The 19,875-nt window shown below is 35.9% G+C and overlaps 1 protein-coding gene across 1 annotated transcript in view; it reads left to right on the top strand.

The window, feature by feature from the left end:
* THEGL (theg spermatid protein like) overlaps positions 1–19,875 on the top strand; it is a 46,824-nt gene that overhangs the window by 12,431 nt on the left and 14,518 nt on the right. Inside the window, exons 2-6 of the mRNA XM_036226532.1 lie at positions 3,303–3,333; positions 10,117–10,185; positions 11,563–11,628; positions 14,923–15,051; positions 18,521–18,658. Coding sequence (XP_036082425.1) covers positions 3,303–3,333; positions 10,117–10,185; positions 11,563–11,628; positions 14,923–15,051; positions 18,521–18,658 — 433 coding nt within the window. The remainder of the gene's footprint in view (positions 1–3,302; positions 3,334–10,116; positions 10,186–11,562; positions 11,629–14,922; positions 15,052–18,520; positions 18,659–19,875) is intronic.

Genomic DNA, 19,875 nt, shown 5'->3' with positions numbered 1-19,875 from the left:
GTTGATTACAGCCATTCTACCAGGTGTGAGATGGTATCTCATTGTGGTTATGATTTGTATTTCCCTAATAGCTAGCGATGTTGAGCATCTTTTCATATATTTGTAGGCAATTTGTATGTCCTCTACGAAAAGTGTCTGTTCAGGTTCCCAAGAATAATTACTAAACCAGTTAAAAATTTCTTCACTTCTCCCTTCTTTTTAAATACTAATTATCGTAGGGAGACCTCTATAATTATTCCATTCTAGCATTTATTGAAGTTGTTTCAGGCTAATATGTTTTTCTTGACTGGTTTTTTGTTGGGAAAATCAAGTAATTGACAAAGTACCTCACAAGATTGGTTCCTATAAGAATTCTCATATAAGGTAAACTCCTCTTTTCTGAAAAATAACTTTTGGAAAAAATTGTGCCTTGTATTCAATCATGTGTGGTACTTTACTGGAAACTTTCTTATTTTTCTTAATTTAACTTGGTTTAATGAAACATGTATATCAAGAGTAAAGTTTGAAGAAGGAAAAAAAGTAAGAAAATAGGATTCTCTTCACCTTTCTATTATCAAGTCTTATAATTTATTTTATGCCTGTATAATACTAGTGTGACTTCACAAGAGAAATTTCTTTCAGATTTGAATATTAGGAAAAGTTGGTGGTTTTGCTTTCAATAATAGAATGCTCAGATACAACTGAATATTATATATTCTTTCTTCGTTTCATTTTATTTTCCTTTCCTTCTCCTGCCACTATTTTTTCTACTCTGTCCTTGATTTTTTTATGTTAAGACAGATAATATTCTATTGTTGTGTATGTGTTTATGTAAGCAAACAAATCTTTTTTAGAAGTGAGGGGAGGGTATAAATGCATAAATAAACTAATGAAAATACATGTGAGTGCATGTTGACAATTAAGTTCTCATTTCACTAATTTTCATAGTTGGAACCCTGAATAGTAGACGCTTCTTTAACACTTACTTAAACAAATGTTTTTTATTCACCAAGTTTAAGCAGAATCCTAATTCTTGAATTTTTAGAATTAATAATAGCTACAATTTGTTGTATATGTGTGTACTATGTTTTGAGCACTATACAGTGTGCTTTACATGTATCATCTTATATAACATTCACACAACAACCTTTTGAGGTAAGAACATGAGAAAACTAAGGTACAGATAGCATAAGTAAAGTTGCCCAAGATCAGAGGTTAGAGCCAGGAGTTGGTTCCAGGCAGTCCGATTCCAGAGCCAGTAGTAGTCTTAACCCATGAGACGATAAACCTGCTAGTCCCCAAACTTGTCTGCTTCAAAAAATACTAGTGCTCATGTACCACAGCCCAAGGTTGTGATTTGATTAGTCTGGGGTTTGGCCTGGGACCTGCGACTTTTAAAAGATACCCAGGTGATTCTAATGTGCAGACAAGTTTGAAGAGCATCATTAGTTAACAACACTTAGGACATAAGCTAATAATGGCCACCTGAGAGCAATGCCATTCTACACATCGCTGAGATAACATAAAAAATGTATTTCTAAAATAAATGGCGAAAGCTCTACCTATAGTATGAAAGGGCAATAGAAAAGAGTGTTATTCATTCATATTATCAATATTTGTAGAGGTTTTCTCCAAAAGTATTATTTCAGCATTATACTGGCTCTCTTACCAGTAAAGCTGGAAACGACTCTTGGTATAATAATACATGAAAAGTCTATAGAACAAGGGCTGTGTGTCTCATGGGTGACAACATGACTAGGCACAAGGGGTGTTTTCATATGCTCCTCTCCCCTTTTCCTTAGGCTTGAGTCAGTTTAGCCTTAAAAAGTACAATAATAAAAAATATCTGAATTCAAAAATTTCATTTTTTTTTTTTAAGTTTATAGCCTCCCACCAGGCTGTAAACTCCTTGAGAAGAGAAACCACCTCTTACTCATTTTTGTTCTCTCAATACTGGCACCATGTTGCACATAGTAGAAGCCCAATCGGTACTTGATTGATGTGTTGCATGCAGTTCTCTACTGAAGCCATTGATACACTGAAGTTGTAACTAAAAACTCTAACTAACAACCACTCATATACTACCTGCATCTACTATGTGCAAGGTGCTTTACATATATGTCACTAATCTTTACAAAGATTATCCTCCTATCTGAGAAGGGGAAACTAAGTCTCAGAGAAGTTAAGTAATTCGCACGATTGTGCAGCTGAGTAACAAAACTGGGGTTTGAGCCATGTCTGTTCGATGCCAGAGGACACCCACTTTCCTTTACCCAAACACTCCAGAGGGTAGAAAATGTTATTTCAGAACTTTCAGATGCACTTAAAAACTCCCAAAAGGAACTATCTGGAACAATCTGTCATTATGAGGCCTGTTATAATGGGTGTTTGGATAAGTCGGCCTGTATGATCTACATGTTCCTTTGTTAAAAAACAAAAAACAAAAACCTCCTTCCAAACATAAATTTTAATTCTTAATACTTCTGTTTGAGACATTTCAGGTGTATCCAGTTTTCTGCTGTTAAAGATGAACATTTTTTATGCATAAATCTTTGCTGACACTTGGAATTATTTTTTTAGGGTACATTTTTAGAAGCAGAATTAGATTAAGGAATATAAGCATTGCTGACTCAAACTGCCAAATTATTTTTCATAAAGTGTACTAATTTTAATTTCTACCCACAGTATACAAGAGTACTTGTTACCCTTCCGGCATCGTCTTTTGCAAAAATTTTTTGCTAATTTGATATTTACAAAATATCTAATTTTTATTTGCCTTGTTTTGATTACAAGCAAGTTTGAACATTTTCTTATAATTATTAGCCATTCAAATATGAATTCAGTTACTATACTTTGTCCATTTAGCTTTTGACACCTTTGTGTTTTTCTTATTTATATTTTTATACTTTTCAAATATTAAGATTATTAAACCTTTATCATATTTGTTGTCCAATATTTTTACAAATTTTTATCTTCTCTTCAAGTTTTACTTTTTGAAATATAGAAGTCTTGTTTTAAATACTTCAATCAATTTATATTTTCCTCTATATCTTTAACTCTTATTAAAGATATTGAAATTCAGTGATTACTTAGGTATTCTTCTATTTTTGCTCTAATTCAGTTTTTTTTTAATTTTTTATTTATCTCCTCAATTTACCTGTGTGGTTTATTTTGGTATGGGGTGTGACATATTTGATTTAATTTTGCCATTCCCCTAAGTAATTATTTTTCCTAACTCCTTTCTCCATTGATTTGTGATGCTACCTTTATCATAACTTTGAATCTGATTAAATCTAATTTTTGCTTTTACATTCTTTTTGCAGATCCTGGTCCTTGTGTGTTCATAAGGAAATGGTAAGACTATATCTGTAGTACTATTTTCCAGACTTTAACTGGTGGGCCAACCTAGCCGGGTGGGGCAGATGCAATCTGGGGCATTTGAAGTGAAAGCTTATCTTGGGGCTTTGGAGAAGATGCCTGTGCTTTCCCTTTGCCACAAGTTCCTTTTCTAATGGCAATTCCTGTGCAAAAAAGGAAAAAAAGAGAGAGAAAGTAATTAAGAAGTGAGAAGGGGGAGAAGATGGAGATGTAGAAGAACTCTCCTTATATTCATTCAGTGTTTTACTTGTTTGCCTAGGTGTTACATACTAGGTCTGAACCTTTAAGGGACTTGAGATTCTGCTTGGCAATCTCATGTCATAGATTTTGTGAAGCCCAGGGTCAATGTATCCCAAATCCCCTTGCCTCTAATTCTAGTACAATAGCTAATGAAATTTCGAGACAATGCCCTCTATAAAAAAAAAAAAAAAAGTGTGTGTGTGTGCATGTGTGTGTGTGTGTGTACATACAATATACAAAATAATGCCTTCTGAAAATAGATGCTTACTCTTGGTTTGGCTAAGATACAGGTCAAAAAAGTTACAGAATAAAATCATTAAAGAGAGATACCAAGGGTTGTATCATTGGTTCACATAGATGAGAAATAAAAAATATCAGATTTTATTTTTATCTGCTCTTTTAATAAGTACATTAAAACCATTCATACTTATTATTACTATTTAACATTTATATTATTATTTAAACTTATTTTACATTTTCTATGTATTACAGTTTCTAGTTTTTTCTCACTTCTTTCAGGCATGAAATACTGCTATTTTATTTTTATGTAATGTTCTGTAGTTAAAAAATTTTTTTTCTCACAAGAATCCTGAGAAGTCAGTAGTGCAGATATAATCAATTGGATTTTACCGAGAAAAAATAAAATTCAGAGAAATTGTCATTTTTTCAAGGTTGCATGCTGGCCCAGTAGAAGAGCTGGTAGAACTTAAATTTACTGAGTATTACCTCGAGTGTCCACTTTAAATACCACATTACTTCAAATAAATGCATCCTGAGTGAGCAAACTCTTCTTTGGCTAAATAGACAGTGAAATAGTTTATACCTAGAAAAAGACTGCGAGGAGGGTGTTTGTTTGTTTGTTTTTTAATTTGTTATCATTGTAGTTGTACTATTTCTGGCTTTTGATTGTTAATTTGGTTTGAGTCTATGAGGAAATTGTGCTGTCTTGGTTATCTATTCCTGTTCCCCACACTTTAAAAAAAGTCTTTTTAAATAAATGTTGTGCTTGATTGTTAAAAAAAATTATGAATATAAGCAAAATAGTTAAATGTAAAAGAGAGAGTTATTTTAATTACTCCATCGATTCAGACCTGAAATCATTTCCGTGGCTGTTGTTATATAAACATATGTTTATTGCTCACATCCAAGATAAAGATTTCAAAAACTTTCTTAGCTGTTGGCAAACTATAGGAGAACAATTATGAGTGAAAACAAGAATGGCAATGTAATCTTCGTTTTTAAAAATCTGCCATCAAGAGTTAATATCCTTCAACCACATTCTTTTGTTTAGGCATAGGCTCATGACTAGACATTGTGAGGTAATGAAATACCCAAGAGAAAAGGGAAACCTGTGTTAAGATGCACAGATGTAGGTTAGAGATGTAACTATGGTGTCATAATGCACAATAGGCGAACAAAAGGGGAAGGTGTTAGATCTTCCTACAGAATTAGCAAATGTTAATAAGATTACTTCTAACTGAAATAGCAACCCACTTTAAGCATCTATAGGAATAAACAAGGAAACTTTCAATGGTCTTGTATAAAACCATATATTAAAAAAAAAATTTAGCTGTTAAGTAAAGGTCACAAGAAAAATCTTGACTTGGAGGTAATGATGGAAGCCACAGACCAACTTGAAAAGATTAATATATAATAAGATGTTTTATCTGCAACTATGGCTTTCTTGCTTCCCTGGAAACTTGGCTCAGGCTATATCAGCAGAGTTCATGCAGTACCCGCATGGTGAAGCCATTCTTCTATTGAATGAGGATGTAGTTTTTTGTTTGTTTGTTTGTTTGTTTGTTTTTTATGGCAATGGACAGTATTTTAATGTTTCTAGGTATTAATAGGCACGGCTCAGGGTTTTCATCCTGTCAGTTATGTAGCACATCCCAAACACTTCACCATCAAAGAATCTTTTGGTTATCTCTACTCACTACCACAATCTTAGGTCTTGAAAGATTTTCTTTGGTTGTTCATAAAACAACCACATTTGTTAATTTGTTTTAAAATTAAGGATATGTATGATTACTAATCAGAGTCTCCTGTTAGCATGAAGGAATATATAGAAATATATACTTCAGAGACAAATTTGGCATTTTAAGGAGCCTTAACAGCCTTACTGTGGGTAATGTAGAATTCCACTTGACATTTTAAAATATTCTAAAGGTTGTGGACTCCCATTGTTATCTTCATGGATCCTTTAAGGATTTGGGAACTCCAGGCTGGGAACTCTTGAATTAAGTAGCAGAGTCCTGAGGGACAAAATGCAGATAGTTTAGTTGCAATTGAAAAGAAAGGAGTTAGAAGAAGGATGTGGAGGTGTTTATCATATTTACTACTTTATTTATTTAAATTAGTTTCAAGTATACAGTACATTGGTTAGACAGCTATATAGTTCATAAAACTATCCCCCCAATTGCTCCCTCCCTCCCCTGACCCTCCACCTAGCCAACATATTAATGCTAACTGCATTCCCTATGCTGTGCTCCTCATCCCCATGACCATCTATCAGCTACTAATTGGTACTTCTTTAACCCTTCACCCCATTCTCCAGTCCCCAAACTCCCCCTTCTGTCACCAATTGTCCACTATATTTGTGAGTCTGTTTTGATTAGTTCTTTTTATTCATTAAAGTCCATATATAAGTGAAATCATATAGTGTTTATCTGTCTCTATCTGACTTAAATATCTTCTAGGTCCATCAAAACAATATCTTTTTTCATCCCCTTCCTTTTAGACTGTGTGTGTCTTTTAATCTGAAGTGAGTCTCTTGTAGGCAGCATGTAGAGGGCTTGTTTTCTTATCCATTCATATACTCTATCTTTTAGTTGGAGCATTTAATTCTTTTCCATTTGAGGTACTTATTGATAGGAATGTAGTTGTTACCATTTTTTATTCCTGTTTTTGATACATGTTTTTTCTTCTTAAAGAAGTCTCTCCAACATTTTCTGTAATGCTGGCTTGGTGGTAATAAATTCCTTTAGCTTATTTTTTGTCTGGGAAGCTCTTTATCTGTCCTTCAACTCTAAATGATAGCTTTGCTGGATAAAGTATCCTTGGTTGTAGATCCTAGGCCTTCATCATGTCAAATATTTTTTTTACCAAGCTCTTCTGTTCTGCATAATTTCTTTTCAGAAATCAGCTGCCAGTCTTATAGGTGCTCCCTTGTAGGTAACTATCTGCTTTCCTCTTGCTGCTTTTTAAGATTCTCTCTTTGTATTTAATCTTTGGTATTTTAATTAGGATGTGTCTTGGTGTGGAACCTCTTTGGATCCCCGGTTTTTTGGGTTCTCTGAGCTTCCTGGGGTTGTATGTCTATTTCCTGCACCAAGTTAGGAAAGTTTTCCATCATTATTTCTTCAAATAGCTATTTGATATCTCGTTTTCCTTCAGGTATGCCAATCAGATATTTTGACCTTTAATAGTCTCCTATATGCTCCTTAAATTATTTTTATAGTCTTGGCATCTCATCTCCTGCCATTCTGATCGAATGTCCTTGGCTTTCCCATCCTCTGGATAGGGCATTTGATCCTTTTCTTTATTCACTTTGTTTATTTCTTTGTTTATTCCATTTCATATACTTCTCATATCAGAAAATGTGTTCATTTCAGACTGGTTCCCTTTTATAATTTCCATTTCCATTTTTATCTTTTTTATCTCTTTGTTGAAGTTATCTACACTTCCCAAAAGTTCATTGCGCATCTTTATAACCAGTGTTTTGAACTCTACATCCGTTTGATTGCTTGACTTCATTATTTCTGGATCTCTGTTCTGTTCTTTCATACAGTTTCTGCTTCTTTGTCTAAGTAAAGCTCCTAAGTCTCCCAGTCTTATTGGTGTGGATTTGTGAAGTAGGTGTCCAGTGGCACAGAGGGGTTCAGCTTCAGGCCAAGTGTAGCCCAGGCTCTGCCCCTCTGGGGCCACCTGTTAAGATTCAGCAAGCAATCCACAGATGCTGTGCTTATAATTGCCTCAAAGGGCCACACCAGAAACCGGGGCCAGCTGCCTCCAGCGTGAGTCTAGGGGCAGCTCAGCAAGGAGCACCTGACTCATTGAGGAAACACTTGGATGTGGCTTGGGTGGGGCCGCGAGTTGGGGGATGTGGGGTTTCCGGGAATCTTCTGGGTGGAGCGACCTCTGTTATTCAGATGAAATCATGACTATGGTGGCGCTATGTCCCTGCACTGGGAAGGAGGACGGCTCAACAGGGAACAATGGATACTGCTGGCACTCCTGTACAGAGCCTCAGCCCTCATTCTGACAATGGCTCCCTGTAAGTCCCTGCTGTATCCTGCGCGCAGCCGAATAAGCACTGGTGCTCAAACCTAGCAGGTCCTTCACTGTGAAAATCCATTTGTGGACACGGCCCCTTTAAGAAGCATCTGCCGCTGCCGCAGTCTACATCTCACTCAGCTGCTGGAGACCCGGCAGCCTTGCGGCCTTGCCTCATCCTACCTTCTGCTGTTACAGGGTGATTTCCTGGACTTCTCCCTAGTTGTGTGGCTTGTTCATCTAGATCCCAGGCCATTTTTCCTTGCTGCTGCTCCTTGTTTCCATCATAACTTTGATTTGGTTGCTAGAGGGATGAACAGAGCCTCTATCATCTACACCAATTTTTTTCCTCTCCAATGATCTTTTTTTCCTTACAACTTTAAACTTGTATTTTATTTAGCAACCTCCTCCAGCGCTAAAGCAATTTAAACAATATTAAATGTATCACCTCATCTGGTTTACTGATAGTTCCATTATTTTCCCTTGTAAGACACTTAAATTAAGTTTATATTTCAAACAAATATTAATTAAACTCAGTTAGCATTTAGTGAGCATTTACTGCATACAAGCTATTATATTAGGTGCTGCAGGTGAGAAAGGAAAAAGAACTAACATCGTTGAGTACCCACTCCAAGGGTTAGAATGTGCTAGGTACACAACTCTTATAACTGGATACTTATTTTCCTTTATAGATGAAGTTAACCACACTGACATCCTCTTATTTTTCAAACATATAGGCATGCTTCTGCCCGAGGACCTTTACATTTGCTATTACTGTTGGAATAGGATAATCTTTCCCTGGAAATTTTGTATACCTAGTCAGTGTTCAAATATAAACTGATCAGTAATGCCTTCTTTGACTACGCTATTTAAAATTTCAACCACTCCCCACCACATGCTTCTTAACCCCCTTATTTTCTTTACTTTTCTATATAGTTCTTATTGCCATCTAATATACTTTGTATTTGCTTCATATATTTAGTTTATTATCTTTCTTATTTTAAATAATTTTTTATTTTTCAGTTATAGTCGATATACAATATTATACTAGTTTCAATTGTACAACATGGTGATTAGACGTTAATATAACTTATGATGTGATCATCCCAATAAATCTAGTACCTGACACCATACATAGTTATTACAACATTCTTGACTGTATTTCTTATGTTATACTTTACATATCCATGTCTATTTTGTAACTACCAATTTGTACCTCTTAATCCCTCCCCCCCCCCCTTCACACATCCTCCCCAACCCCCTCCTTTTTGGCAACTGTCAAAATGTTTCTGTTTTGTTTGTTTATTTGTTTTGTTTTTTAGATTCCACATATAAGTGAAATCATATGGTATTTAAAAAGACACAGGTATCTACATGTTCACTGCAGGATTATTTACAATAGCTAAGATATAGAAGCAACCTAAGTGTCCATTAATATATGAATGGATAAAGAAGTGATACATGTATACAATGGAACATTACTCAGACATAAAAATAATTCTTAAAAAAAAATGAAATCTTGACATCTGCAACAAAATGAATAGACCTAGAGGGTATTATGCTAAGTAAAATAACTCAGAGGAAGACAAAAACCATATGATTTCATTTATTTTCTTTCTGTCCTGACATAAAGGCAAGGGTGTACTTTCAGCCCTAGAACACTTGGTACGTAGTAAGTGCTCAATGAATATTTGGCGAACAAATGAACTAAAATTCAGAGAATTAAGTAACTTTCCCAGGGATAAGAAAATGACATATTAAAATAACAAACCCCAGAATCTCCAATATTAGTATTGGAATAGTAATCTCTTAGATGAAAATAATTTTTGGATCAAGTGTTTTGCATCCCTCCGATTGATTGCCGCCACCACCACACTGGCCTCAAGGGAACTGCTCCACTGTTAATACTGTTGCCTGGTTGCATTCATGCAAAATCCTTACTTACATCACTCTCCTAGCACAGCTAAGGAAAGGTGTTAAGGGGCAAGTAAGTCATTACTAAAGGCGGAGGGACAATGCAAATGAAGTAAACAGAGAGGAACAAGAAAATAGATAATCTGAGTGAAGAATTTTAGCTTGATCTTCAGGGTGGATAACCTAGTTTTGTGAATGTGCAATCTTGGGGATTCCTATTAATTCAAACTTGCCTCCTCTCACTTTCTGAAAGGAGCTTCATGCTGCATCAATAGACATTTAACTAGGAAGGCCGCGTCTGCACATAAGAGTTTGCATGTGCCGTTTCAGGTCTGAATCCAACCTGACACCAGGGGCTTATTCTAACATAGCGAGTTTAGACACCATTAAAGAGCTCAGGTAAGCCTCACACTTACCTGAGGATTCACAGAGAATCCTTTTCCCACTCACCTCCCTTTTTTGTACGTAGAAGCACTTCCCTTGAGTAATTTTCCCGGCCTCCTGCCTTATCCCTTAATTAGATTTCCCTGGGGTGGGTAAGAGCGACAGCTTTTTGATGGAGTTTGGAGAGAGAACTGGCTCCTTCTGGGTCCTCTCTCTTTGAGACCTGTCTATCTATAGTGAATGATCTTAGTGATCTGCTTTCTGTCACATAGCAAACTTAACCCGTATGGGGGTGGGAGGAGGCTTGAAGCTCTGAGGGACAATTTCAGTTCAGAGGTGTCAGGGATCCACACTACTCTCTTCAACACAGTTTTATCAGTAATAAAGCATTTTTATTCTATTTGTCTTATTCTATTTGTTTGACTCCTGTGCTGGTTTTTTCAGTTAGTTCCTAATTGTGGTAGGCAAAAAAAAAGGTTGTTATTTATTGGGACCTTTAAACTCCAAGCAAGTACATAATTATATGAATTACAGTAATGTAGGTGGTGTGTTAATCTGCATAGGATAGGCAATGCTGCAGTAACAAAAAAGCTCCAAAACTCTCAATGACTTGACTCAATAAAAGCCTATTTCTCCCTTATGTCACAGTCCAGTGTTAGTTGGATAGCCCTCCTCAATCTTGTAGCTATGCCATCTATAATATGTGGCTTCCAGGGTCACTACAATAAGGCAAAAGAGAAGTGGAAGAGGAACACTAGCTCTTAAATGCATTGCCCTAGAAATGATACCCAACACTTCTGCTGAAGTTAGACATAAGCAAGCACATGACTTCAAATAACTACAAGAGAAGCTGGGAAATGTAGAGGAACAACACATGGATGGTTTGGGGAACATAAACTGTCTCTTTTATAAATGGATTCAGAACAATCAAGGAAGGTCCAAGGGAGCAGAAAGGGAGATGAGCGGTACTGAAATTATATCTTGCCTATATCATAGTTTTCCCAAAGCCAGACATTCTGTCTGAAATTAATCTATACAATCTCTTCAGAACTCAATCAATCCATTTACAAATTACCTTAATATGAGAACAGAGAGTTTTTCTCATTAATAAGTGTGCATTTTACCTGGAGTATTCTGGAGACAATATGCTCTTGGTTTTATTGCATATTTATTGTCTTTTTTTCAATAGGTTCTACATTATTAATGATTTGAGGAGTGATAATTTTTGGCCCACAATATTTTTGAATACTTTGAGTTTTTCAGCACTATTCAGATCACATCAAATAGGGCATTTTTTTTCTCTCCCCTCATATCGGATTTGTTTGAGTAGGAGTCATCTATGTAACCATATATGTTAAGAGTACTCTGAATTAATCAGCTGGTATTTGTTAGTTTTTTTTCTAGGAAGAGAATCCAAGATCTTTCTAGGCCTAAAAAACAATTGGGAACACCAGATAGGTAAGGCAATATTACATAGACTTGTTTGTGATGATTTATTTCTTAAATAGGTAAGTATTAACCTTACCTGCCCACTAACCCTTTATCCTAGGTGTATCCACTTCTTGGCTCAACTGGATCCAGTGTTGTCACCTCAGTTGAGGCAACACATGGAAGCCAAACCCTAGGTCCTCAAATTTGTCTGCACATTGAAATCACCTGGAGACCTTTAAAATTGACTGATGCTTGGGTCTGATCTCCGGGAATCTTGTCTTACTTGGTTGGACATAAGCTTTGGGACTGTTAAAAACTCCCAAGATGATTGTCATAGGCAGACAGGTTTGAGAACCTCCATCCCCCAGTATTACTTCACACTCCTTTGAAACTCTGATGTCTATCCTCAAGATTATTTCTTCTGACATCTGGCACTGCTGTGTCAACACTTCTGCTTAGAAGATACCTGTTTTCTGAATCTCTACCAGGCTAGACCCATTGTCCTTCTCCCTTTGGCCACAGGAATTCTCTTTTTCTTCTTCGTCTCCTAAGTAAAACCTGAATTGTTGTTTTAAGTTTATATGTCATTCTTTAGTTCCCATTTACTTTTATATGGACATACAATGAGGAAAGGAAAGAGTATATAGTGTGAAAAGGTAAGAATACATAGAGTGAAAGGCCTGCTGGCAGTTCCCAGCCTTTAATTCATAGGCTCTCTTTTTAAATTGTACAGTTCTATGACTTTTGATAAATGCATAATGTTATCTGTCTACCTTACAGTCTTATACAGAATAGTTTCATTGCTATAAAAATTACCTGTGCTACCTAACATTTCTTTCCTTCTCTCCCTTGTTCTCCAAACCCCTGGCAACCACTGATATTTTTACTGTATCATTTTGCCTTTTTCAGAATATCATTTGGTTGGAATTGTACAGTGTGTAACCTTTTCTGACTGGTTTCTTTCACTTAGCTCTAGGCATTTAAGGTTCCTCCATAGCTTTTCTTGGCTTAATAGCTTATTTCTTTTGAGTGCTGAATAATATTCCATTATTTGTTTATACCACAGTTTATTTATCCATTCATCAATCGAAGGACATGTTGGTTGCTCCCAGGTTTTGGCAGTTTTGGATAAGGCTGCTATAAATATTAGTGTCCAGGTTTTTGTGTAGATACATGTTTTCAATCTATTTGGGTAAATACCTAGGAGTGCAAATTTTTGGATCATAGGGTAAGAGTATATTCACTTTGTAGCAAACCGTTAAACTGTTTTCCAATGTGTCTGTACCATTTCTACCAGTAATTAATGAGAGTTCCTGTTGCTCCATATTTTCACCAGCATTTGATATTGTCAGCCTTTTGATCTGAGCTATTCTAATAGGTGTGTAACGGTATCATTGTTTTAATTTGCAATTCCCTAATGGCATGATGCTAGCATATTTCATGTGTTTATTTGCCATCTTTATATCTTCTTTGGCAAAGTGTCTGTTCAGATCCTTTGTCCACTTTTTGATTGGGGTATTTATTTTTTTATTGTTGAATTTTAAGAGTTCTTTGTATATTTTGAATACCAGTCCTTTGCCACATGCTATTGACTGAATTTTTATGTCCCTTCAAAATTCATATTTTAAAATCTTGTACCCAATGTGATGGCATTTGGAGGTGGGGCCTTTATCAAGTGATTAGATCATGAGGGTAGAGCCCACATAAATGAGATGAAATGCCCTTATAAAATGTTGGGGTAATCACAAGCAATGGATATAACCAAGTATTGTGCAAGGCATGTTTGGGCAGAAGCAGAAAGTCATGTTGGGAGGAATTTAGTAATTTAGAGACCCCAGAGAGTTCCTTCACCACTTCTACCCTATGAGGACACAAGCTTCTGCTTTAGCCTCTTATTCTCCCCAAAGTCATTCTCTCCTCTCTAATTTCTGCTTCACATCACCATCAGGTGAGTACCAGTTTTCACCATTTGTTCACTCATCAAACCATGATGGAGTACCTGCTGTGTATAGCACTAAACTATGCAAGGGGAAATCACCAAAAGATTAAGACCTGATCTCTCTCCTGGAAGAATGTATAGGCTTAATAGGCAGGTGCTTGTCAAAACTGTAGAGGGTCTTGTAAGCCACAGTGAAGAGTTGGGATTTTATTCTAACGTAAATGGAAACCTTTAAAGTGCCTTAAACAAGGGGATAACTTTGATCAGATTGGAGTTTAGAAAGATCACTCTTGCAGTCATGTGGAGAAAAGAGTGTGGATGATGGGATCTGGACAAAGGAGGCAGGAACAAGGGTGATGAGAAATTGACAGATTAGAGTCATATTTAGGAAAAGCTATCAGAAGAATGTAGAGGGTAGGGATATTAACTGACTGAATAATAAACATTTCTAATAGTGACTCTTGCTGATGCTTACAAAGTAGAGACAGAAAGATTATATACAAAAATGTAGATAAAATTAGAAAAAAAAAAAAAACCCAGCTGGGGCCTCTTAAAGAGATAAGCAAAGTAGGGTTACTGAAGTACTTTTGTTACATGCAAAGTAGGGTTACTGAAGTACTTCTGTTACATGCAAAGTAGGATTACTGAAGTACTTTTCTCTGACTCCTTGGCCAGGCCTTCAAAACCTTCTTCTGCCTTCCCCACCCATTCCGGCAATGTTACTTAATTACTCTCAACATGACTTTCTGCTTCTGCCCAAACATGCCTTGCACAATACTTGGTTTTACCCATTGCTCATGGTTACCCCAACATGGAACGGTCCTCATTTCTGGCAGTCTGTGCCTTCTACTTTCTTCCATGAAGCTTTTACAGGATAATCCTGGACTGATTTCTCTTTTTCTCTTTACCCTCTACACAGTAATCATACCTATTTCACAGGGCTGCTGAGACTAAATGTCTATAAAGCACTTAGCCCAGTGCCTACGCTCAGTAAGTATTCCACAAATGATAGCTATTAATTTTACTCTGTTACTATTCTATTTCCTGACCACATGGTACAGTGCATCATACAAAGTGAGAGCACAGTGTGGAGAGGTGACATGCCAATTTTATGTTGACCTGACTATAAATTATAGTGTTCATTACATGATGGTGGAAATAGAACTATCTCTAATAGGTTCATTTTTGGTCTCTACATTTTAAGACAGTTAACTTAAGTAAGTAATTTATCTGCTTCTGATGCCTGGAAATTGTAAAATTCTGTAATAGAGATAGTTCTTAAACTAAAGTAAAATAATTAGAGAAGCCATCAAGAGCCATTTCTAAGATGTCCATTAACAGTGAATTTTTCATCATTTTATTTTTTTTCTACTTTGTTACAGAAAATTGTTTTGGGGGAATCAAGATCCTATTTGCCCTATTTCTAGGGGTGCTTTGAATGCTCAGCTGACCAAAAGACTTGAGGACCTTGCCCAGCCCAAGGAAGTCTCCCACCGATACGTACCTAACAGGTTGGTGTTGTGTGTTACTAGGTTACTTTATCAGGAGAATCTAGGGAAAATAAACACAGAACCAAGCCCTTTTATCTAAAAGCCATAAATAGTCCTAGAGTCAAAATTTATTGAGGATTAGGGATTCTATATCTGTTTCCAAACTGATACTACAGTACAACTCTTTCAGAGCAAGATCTAATATTTAGCTATCACAGACTTGCTTTATATCTTATAAATGTTTGATTTATCAGGATTTCTATTTTTCAATAAAGCAAGGGTATTATGCAAGGATATGTACCATATATAACACTGTTGTGGATAAACTTATTTGTGCATGAAACTATGAATTGTGTATATCACCCATGGGCTTGATTACCATGAGTTAATTTGGGCATTTAAAGGTAAGGATAGTTTTAAGGCATTTGATGCCCATTGCCAATTTGCTTTTAGCCTTTTGTTAAATGACAGCTTTCTGCTGGTTGGCTTTTGGAGAAAAGACTGTAGTGCGGGGGACAGGTGCAGGCAGTGAGGGAGATTAAAGTAAAGAAAAGGGTAACACAACTATTACTTATCTGAAGTTTGGTTTTTAGGATAATTGAGGTGGTCATTTCTCTATCTCAATACACAACTTTAGTCAAAAGTCAACACTTTTTCTGGAAGGGACCAGATGTAAAGTTGGCCACACAATCTCTGTTGCAACTACCCAGCTCTACCATTATAGAGGGAAAGCTGCCATAGACATATGTAAACAGAGCATGTCTGTTTCAATAAAACTTTAGAATTTTGATTTTATGTTCATGAGGGATATTAGTCTATAGTTTGTTTGTAATGTCTTTGTTTGTGGTAATGTCTTTGTTTCATATAATGTCTTTGTTTATGGTAATTGATCAGTTCTTTATAGAATAATTGGAAAATGTATAGAATTGGTATTTATTTCTCCTTTAAATATTTGATGGAATCCACCATCAAATGAAATCACCTGGCACTGGAGTTTTTGGTGGGAGAGCTTTTAACTATAAATTTAATTTATTTAATAGACAGATGGTGGCTATAAATTTTTCAATTACCACCTGTTAAGTGGAACACAGGGTGCCTATAGTTCAATAACAGACCTATAAAAGAAAATAAAATAGAGAAATTTATTATCACAGGTCCTAGAGGAAGTACCTGGCATGCCTCAAGGGGAGGTCAAGGCAGAGTTCAGACAGAGAGAGGAAGAACCTGGGGCATGGGGTTTTATTAGGATCCATAGGTAGAATGCTTTGGGATTTCCAGGCTAAGGCCAGATTAGTCAATTCAAACCAAAAGAATGGAATTTTGGTAAGCTCCTCAGGGGTCTTATTTAAGGGACACATAGCGGAAGGCATTGGGAATCAAGGGAGACTGTTAGTCCAAGGGCTGTTTAGTGAAGTCATATCAGAAACTTGTGATTGGTGGGATGGTATCTAGGGCATGTGCTTGCATGAGGGACTAGTGTCAGTTTGTCACTGCAGGCTGCTTGGCCAAACAAAATGGTCGCCAAAGCAGCAAAGAGTTTAGCTTAGCTAAACTCTTGACAAGGGCTATTCAGATTATCTTTTTCTGAATTGGCATTGGTAGTGTGTTTCTTTCAAAGAATTTATCCATTTCATCTAATTTAAAAAATCAGTTGGCATAAAGTTGTTCATATAGTCTCTTATTTTCCTTTTAATATCTGTCAAATCTCAAGTGATGATTTCCTCTTTCATTCATGTTATTGTTAAGTTGTGCCTTCTCTCTTTTTTGCTAATAATTCTGGCTAGAGGTTTATCAATTTTTGGTTTCACTGATTTTTTTCTCTATAATTTTGCTGTTTACTATTTCTTTGGTTTCTGCTCTGATCTTTATTATTTCCTTTCTTCTGAGTACTTTGGGTTTATTTGCTCTTCTTTTTATAATTTTTTAAGGTGGAAACTGGGAGTAACTGCTACTTTGATGGAATTGTGAGACTTGGGTATGTGGATGACTGTGGAAGGGGAGTAGAATCATATAAAGGCAGCAGCCATACATTCCTTTAATATGCAATATCTATGAACAAGAAATATATGCAGATTTGAAATTTACAATTAATATACAAGTTGGTTAATAATAAAATCTTATTTGAATGATATATTTTAATTAATAAAATGACTTATATGTCTCTTATGTAATCTTCATAACCACCATAAAATGTATTATTTTCTCCAGCTCACTCATGTATTTCTAGGTGTTGGCAGCATAAGGCATAAGTATTATGGTCAGTACATATATTTATGGCATTTGATGCATGCCATTCCCACCTGAAAGAATGCTGAGTAGCTGTGTTATGTCTCTAGTGTCCTCCCATCTTTCTTTTTTGTATTTCTCACCCGCTGCCTGGGCCTCTACCCTTTGCCCTACTCTACAACACATCTTGCCTTTGTACTGCTCATCGGCTGCCTAATCACCCCTTCGTCCCACTCACACCCACACCCCTTATGTGGGTCTGGTCACTCCAAAGTGCCCATTGTTCAAAACCACCTCTTCCTTCTCTACCTCCAGTTCCTAAACTGAACTGTCATTTTTTGAAAAAGGCTAATCTCAGGTAAGTGCAAGAGGTTCTCTGTTTGTTTGAGGTTGTCAGTGTAAGTGGGTGAAGATGGCTGAGTCAGTTCAGTCAAGCAGTGGAGCCTGGGCAGTCTCAAACCCCTTGAAAGCAGATGTGTGGTGTATTGACAGGCTGAGCATTCACAAGCAAGGGAGATACAGGCTTAAACACAGACCCAGGTTTATATTAGCAGCCAGCAGACAGAGGCTTGGGCAGATGCATTCAGATCCACATCCATGAACATTCTAAAGGAGCAAAGGTCCTTTGGAAAATAATAGAAATGGATGTGGGACTGCAATATGAGTTAACAGCAGATCTAAAATAGTATCACTTCCTTTTCCACTGATGACATATTTTGATTAGGGAAAGATTGAGGGGCAGGAGTGATAAGAAGAACAATATTATTATTTATCCTAAATAAAATAAATAAAATCTTCATTAACAAAACCCATCAATGATTAAATAATCAATAAACCATGGTTAAGTAGAATTCATTCTTAAACTCAGAGTTCCTTTTACAAAGAAAAATATCAATGTAATACATTCTGTTAACTAAAAATATAGTAAAAAGATTTAAATTATCTACATAGATGTTAAAGAAATTATTTGGTTTTAAAGCAGCAAATTTTTTCTTTTCATCAGTATGGTTTTTGGTCTCTTTAGAAGATGCAGTTTATTTTTTATAGAAAATTGTTCATTTTGGAAAAAAATATTAGAAACTAGCTGAAAACTTGATGACTGTAACCATTTCTTACTTCTTCCCATGTAGAACATAGCTCAGCAGTAAAGGAGTAAACTATCATGCTGGCTCCCCTAGATCTGGGGGTCACTGTTGGAAATTACTATGATAATTTGAATTTCTGACCGTTTTACTCACTTTTTTTCTTTTTCTACAACTTGCAGGGCTCAATATTACTACAGCTGTGGTAGAGGTTCTGTAATCTGGGAGATCCCTTCTCCTGCATTGCTTAGAAAAATTTCCAAAAGGATCCAGAAGCTGGCACAGCCCAACAGAATCAAGAAAGAGCATATAATAAATAGGTAGAGTACCTTGAGATGCTCCATAAATTCCAATCTAATTTGGTAAAGTATCACAGTATTGTTGCTCTTATTTTAGTGTATGCAGTTCCATAAACTAAAAGTCCACTCGCATTTCAACAAATCAAACTAAAAATATCACATTTTCAGCAATTATAGGTAATTAGAAGATATTGCTAACAATGACATTTGACTCAAATTATGGTGAAGCTAAAAGTCACATTAAATTTATCATTGTTGGCCAATTAAAAGGAAATATGTAAATAAAACTTGACAGGTTTTTGCAATTTATAGAACTTGATGTTCTTTTACGCCTCTGTGACTTTGCTCATCATCATCCTTTTGCTTTGAATACTGAATTGCTCCTTGTCTTTAAGAGACAGCTTAGATAATATCTTCCACATAAGAGCCAAGATTATGATGTTGAAAAAAAGAAGGAATTAGTGGAATGTGTATAGCGTGCAATTACAGGAAGGTGATAGTATTACTATACACTGCTTCAGTCAGAACACATTAAGTGTATATGTCCACTTATGGATGTTACAGCTTAAGAAACTGATCATAAATTTGAGACTATTCAGAAGAAAATGAATGAGATGTTGAGGTTTCTGGAAACTATATTGTAGAGAAAATAGTTAATAGAAAGGACATATGTAGCTTAGAGAAGAGACCAAAGAAGCTCATTGATAGCTGTCTTCATATGTTTAAAGGGTCAACATCTGAAAGAGGAAGAGTGGATAGAAGTAAAATTACTTTATGTCAATTCTAGAACTAGAGGTAGAACCAGGAATTTACAGAGCAGTAGTTGTGTCAGCTAAATGTAAGAAAATCTTTCTGACTGTCTACCTATCCAGTAATGGAAATGCTTATCTGGAGAAATTAACTGCCATCTCCACCCTAATTCCTAAAAGTGTACAAGCACAGTCTGGAATGATGACTTTACATGGATTCTAGTAAAGATTGCTGCATTCAGAGGGAGATTTAACTGGATAACTTAAGTCTTTATCCATCATAAAATCCAGAAAAAGAGGCCCAATTCCTCCAACAAAATTTCTCCACTTGCTCATTTATCATTTCATTTTTTAAAAATCTGCTAATTTAATTAAAATATACATATAAATTGGTATACACACACACACATGCATGCATGTTTGTTTGTTTGTTTGTTTGTTTGTTTGTTTATTGACCAGAGGAATACTTTGTCTGTCACCACTTTTTGA

Source organism: Rousettus aegyptiacus, unplaced genomic scaffold (genome assembly GCF_014176215.1).
Source record: "Rousettus aegyptiacus isolate mRouAeg1 unplaced genomic scaffold, mRouAeg1.p scaffold_m13_p_10, whole genome shotgun sequence".
Taxonomy (NCBI): Eukaryota; Metazoa; Chordata; class Mammalia; order Chiroptera; family Pteropodidae; genus Rousettus; species Rousettus aegyptiacus.
Note: the sequence above shows the minus strand (reverse complement) of the source record. Positions and strands in the feature narration are given on the sequence as shown.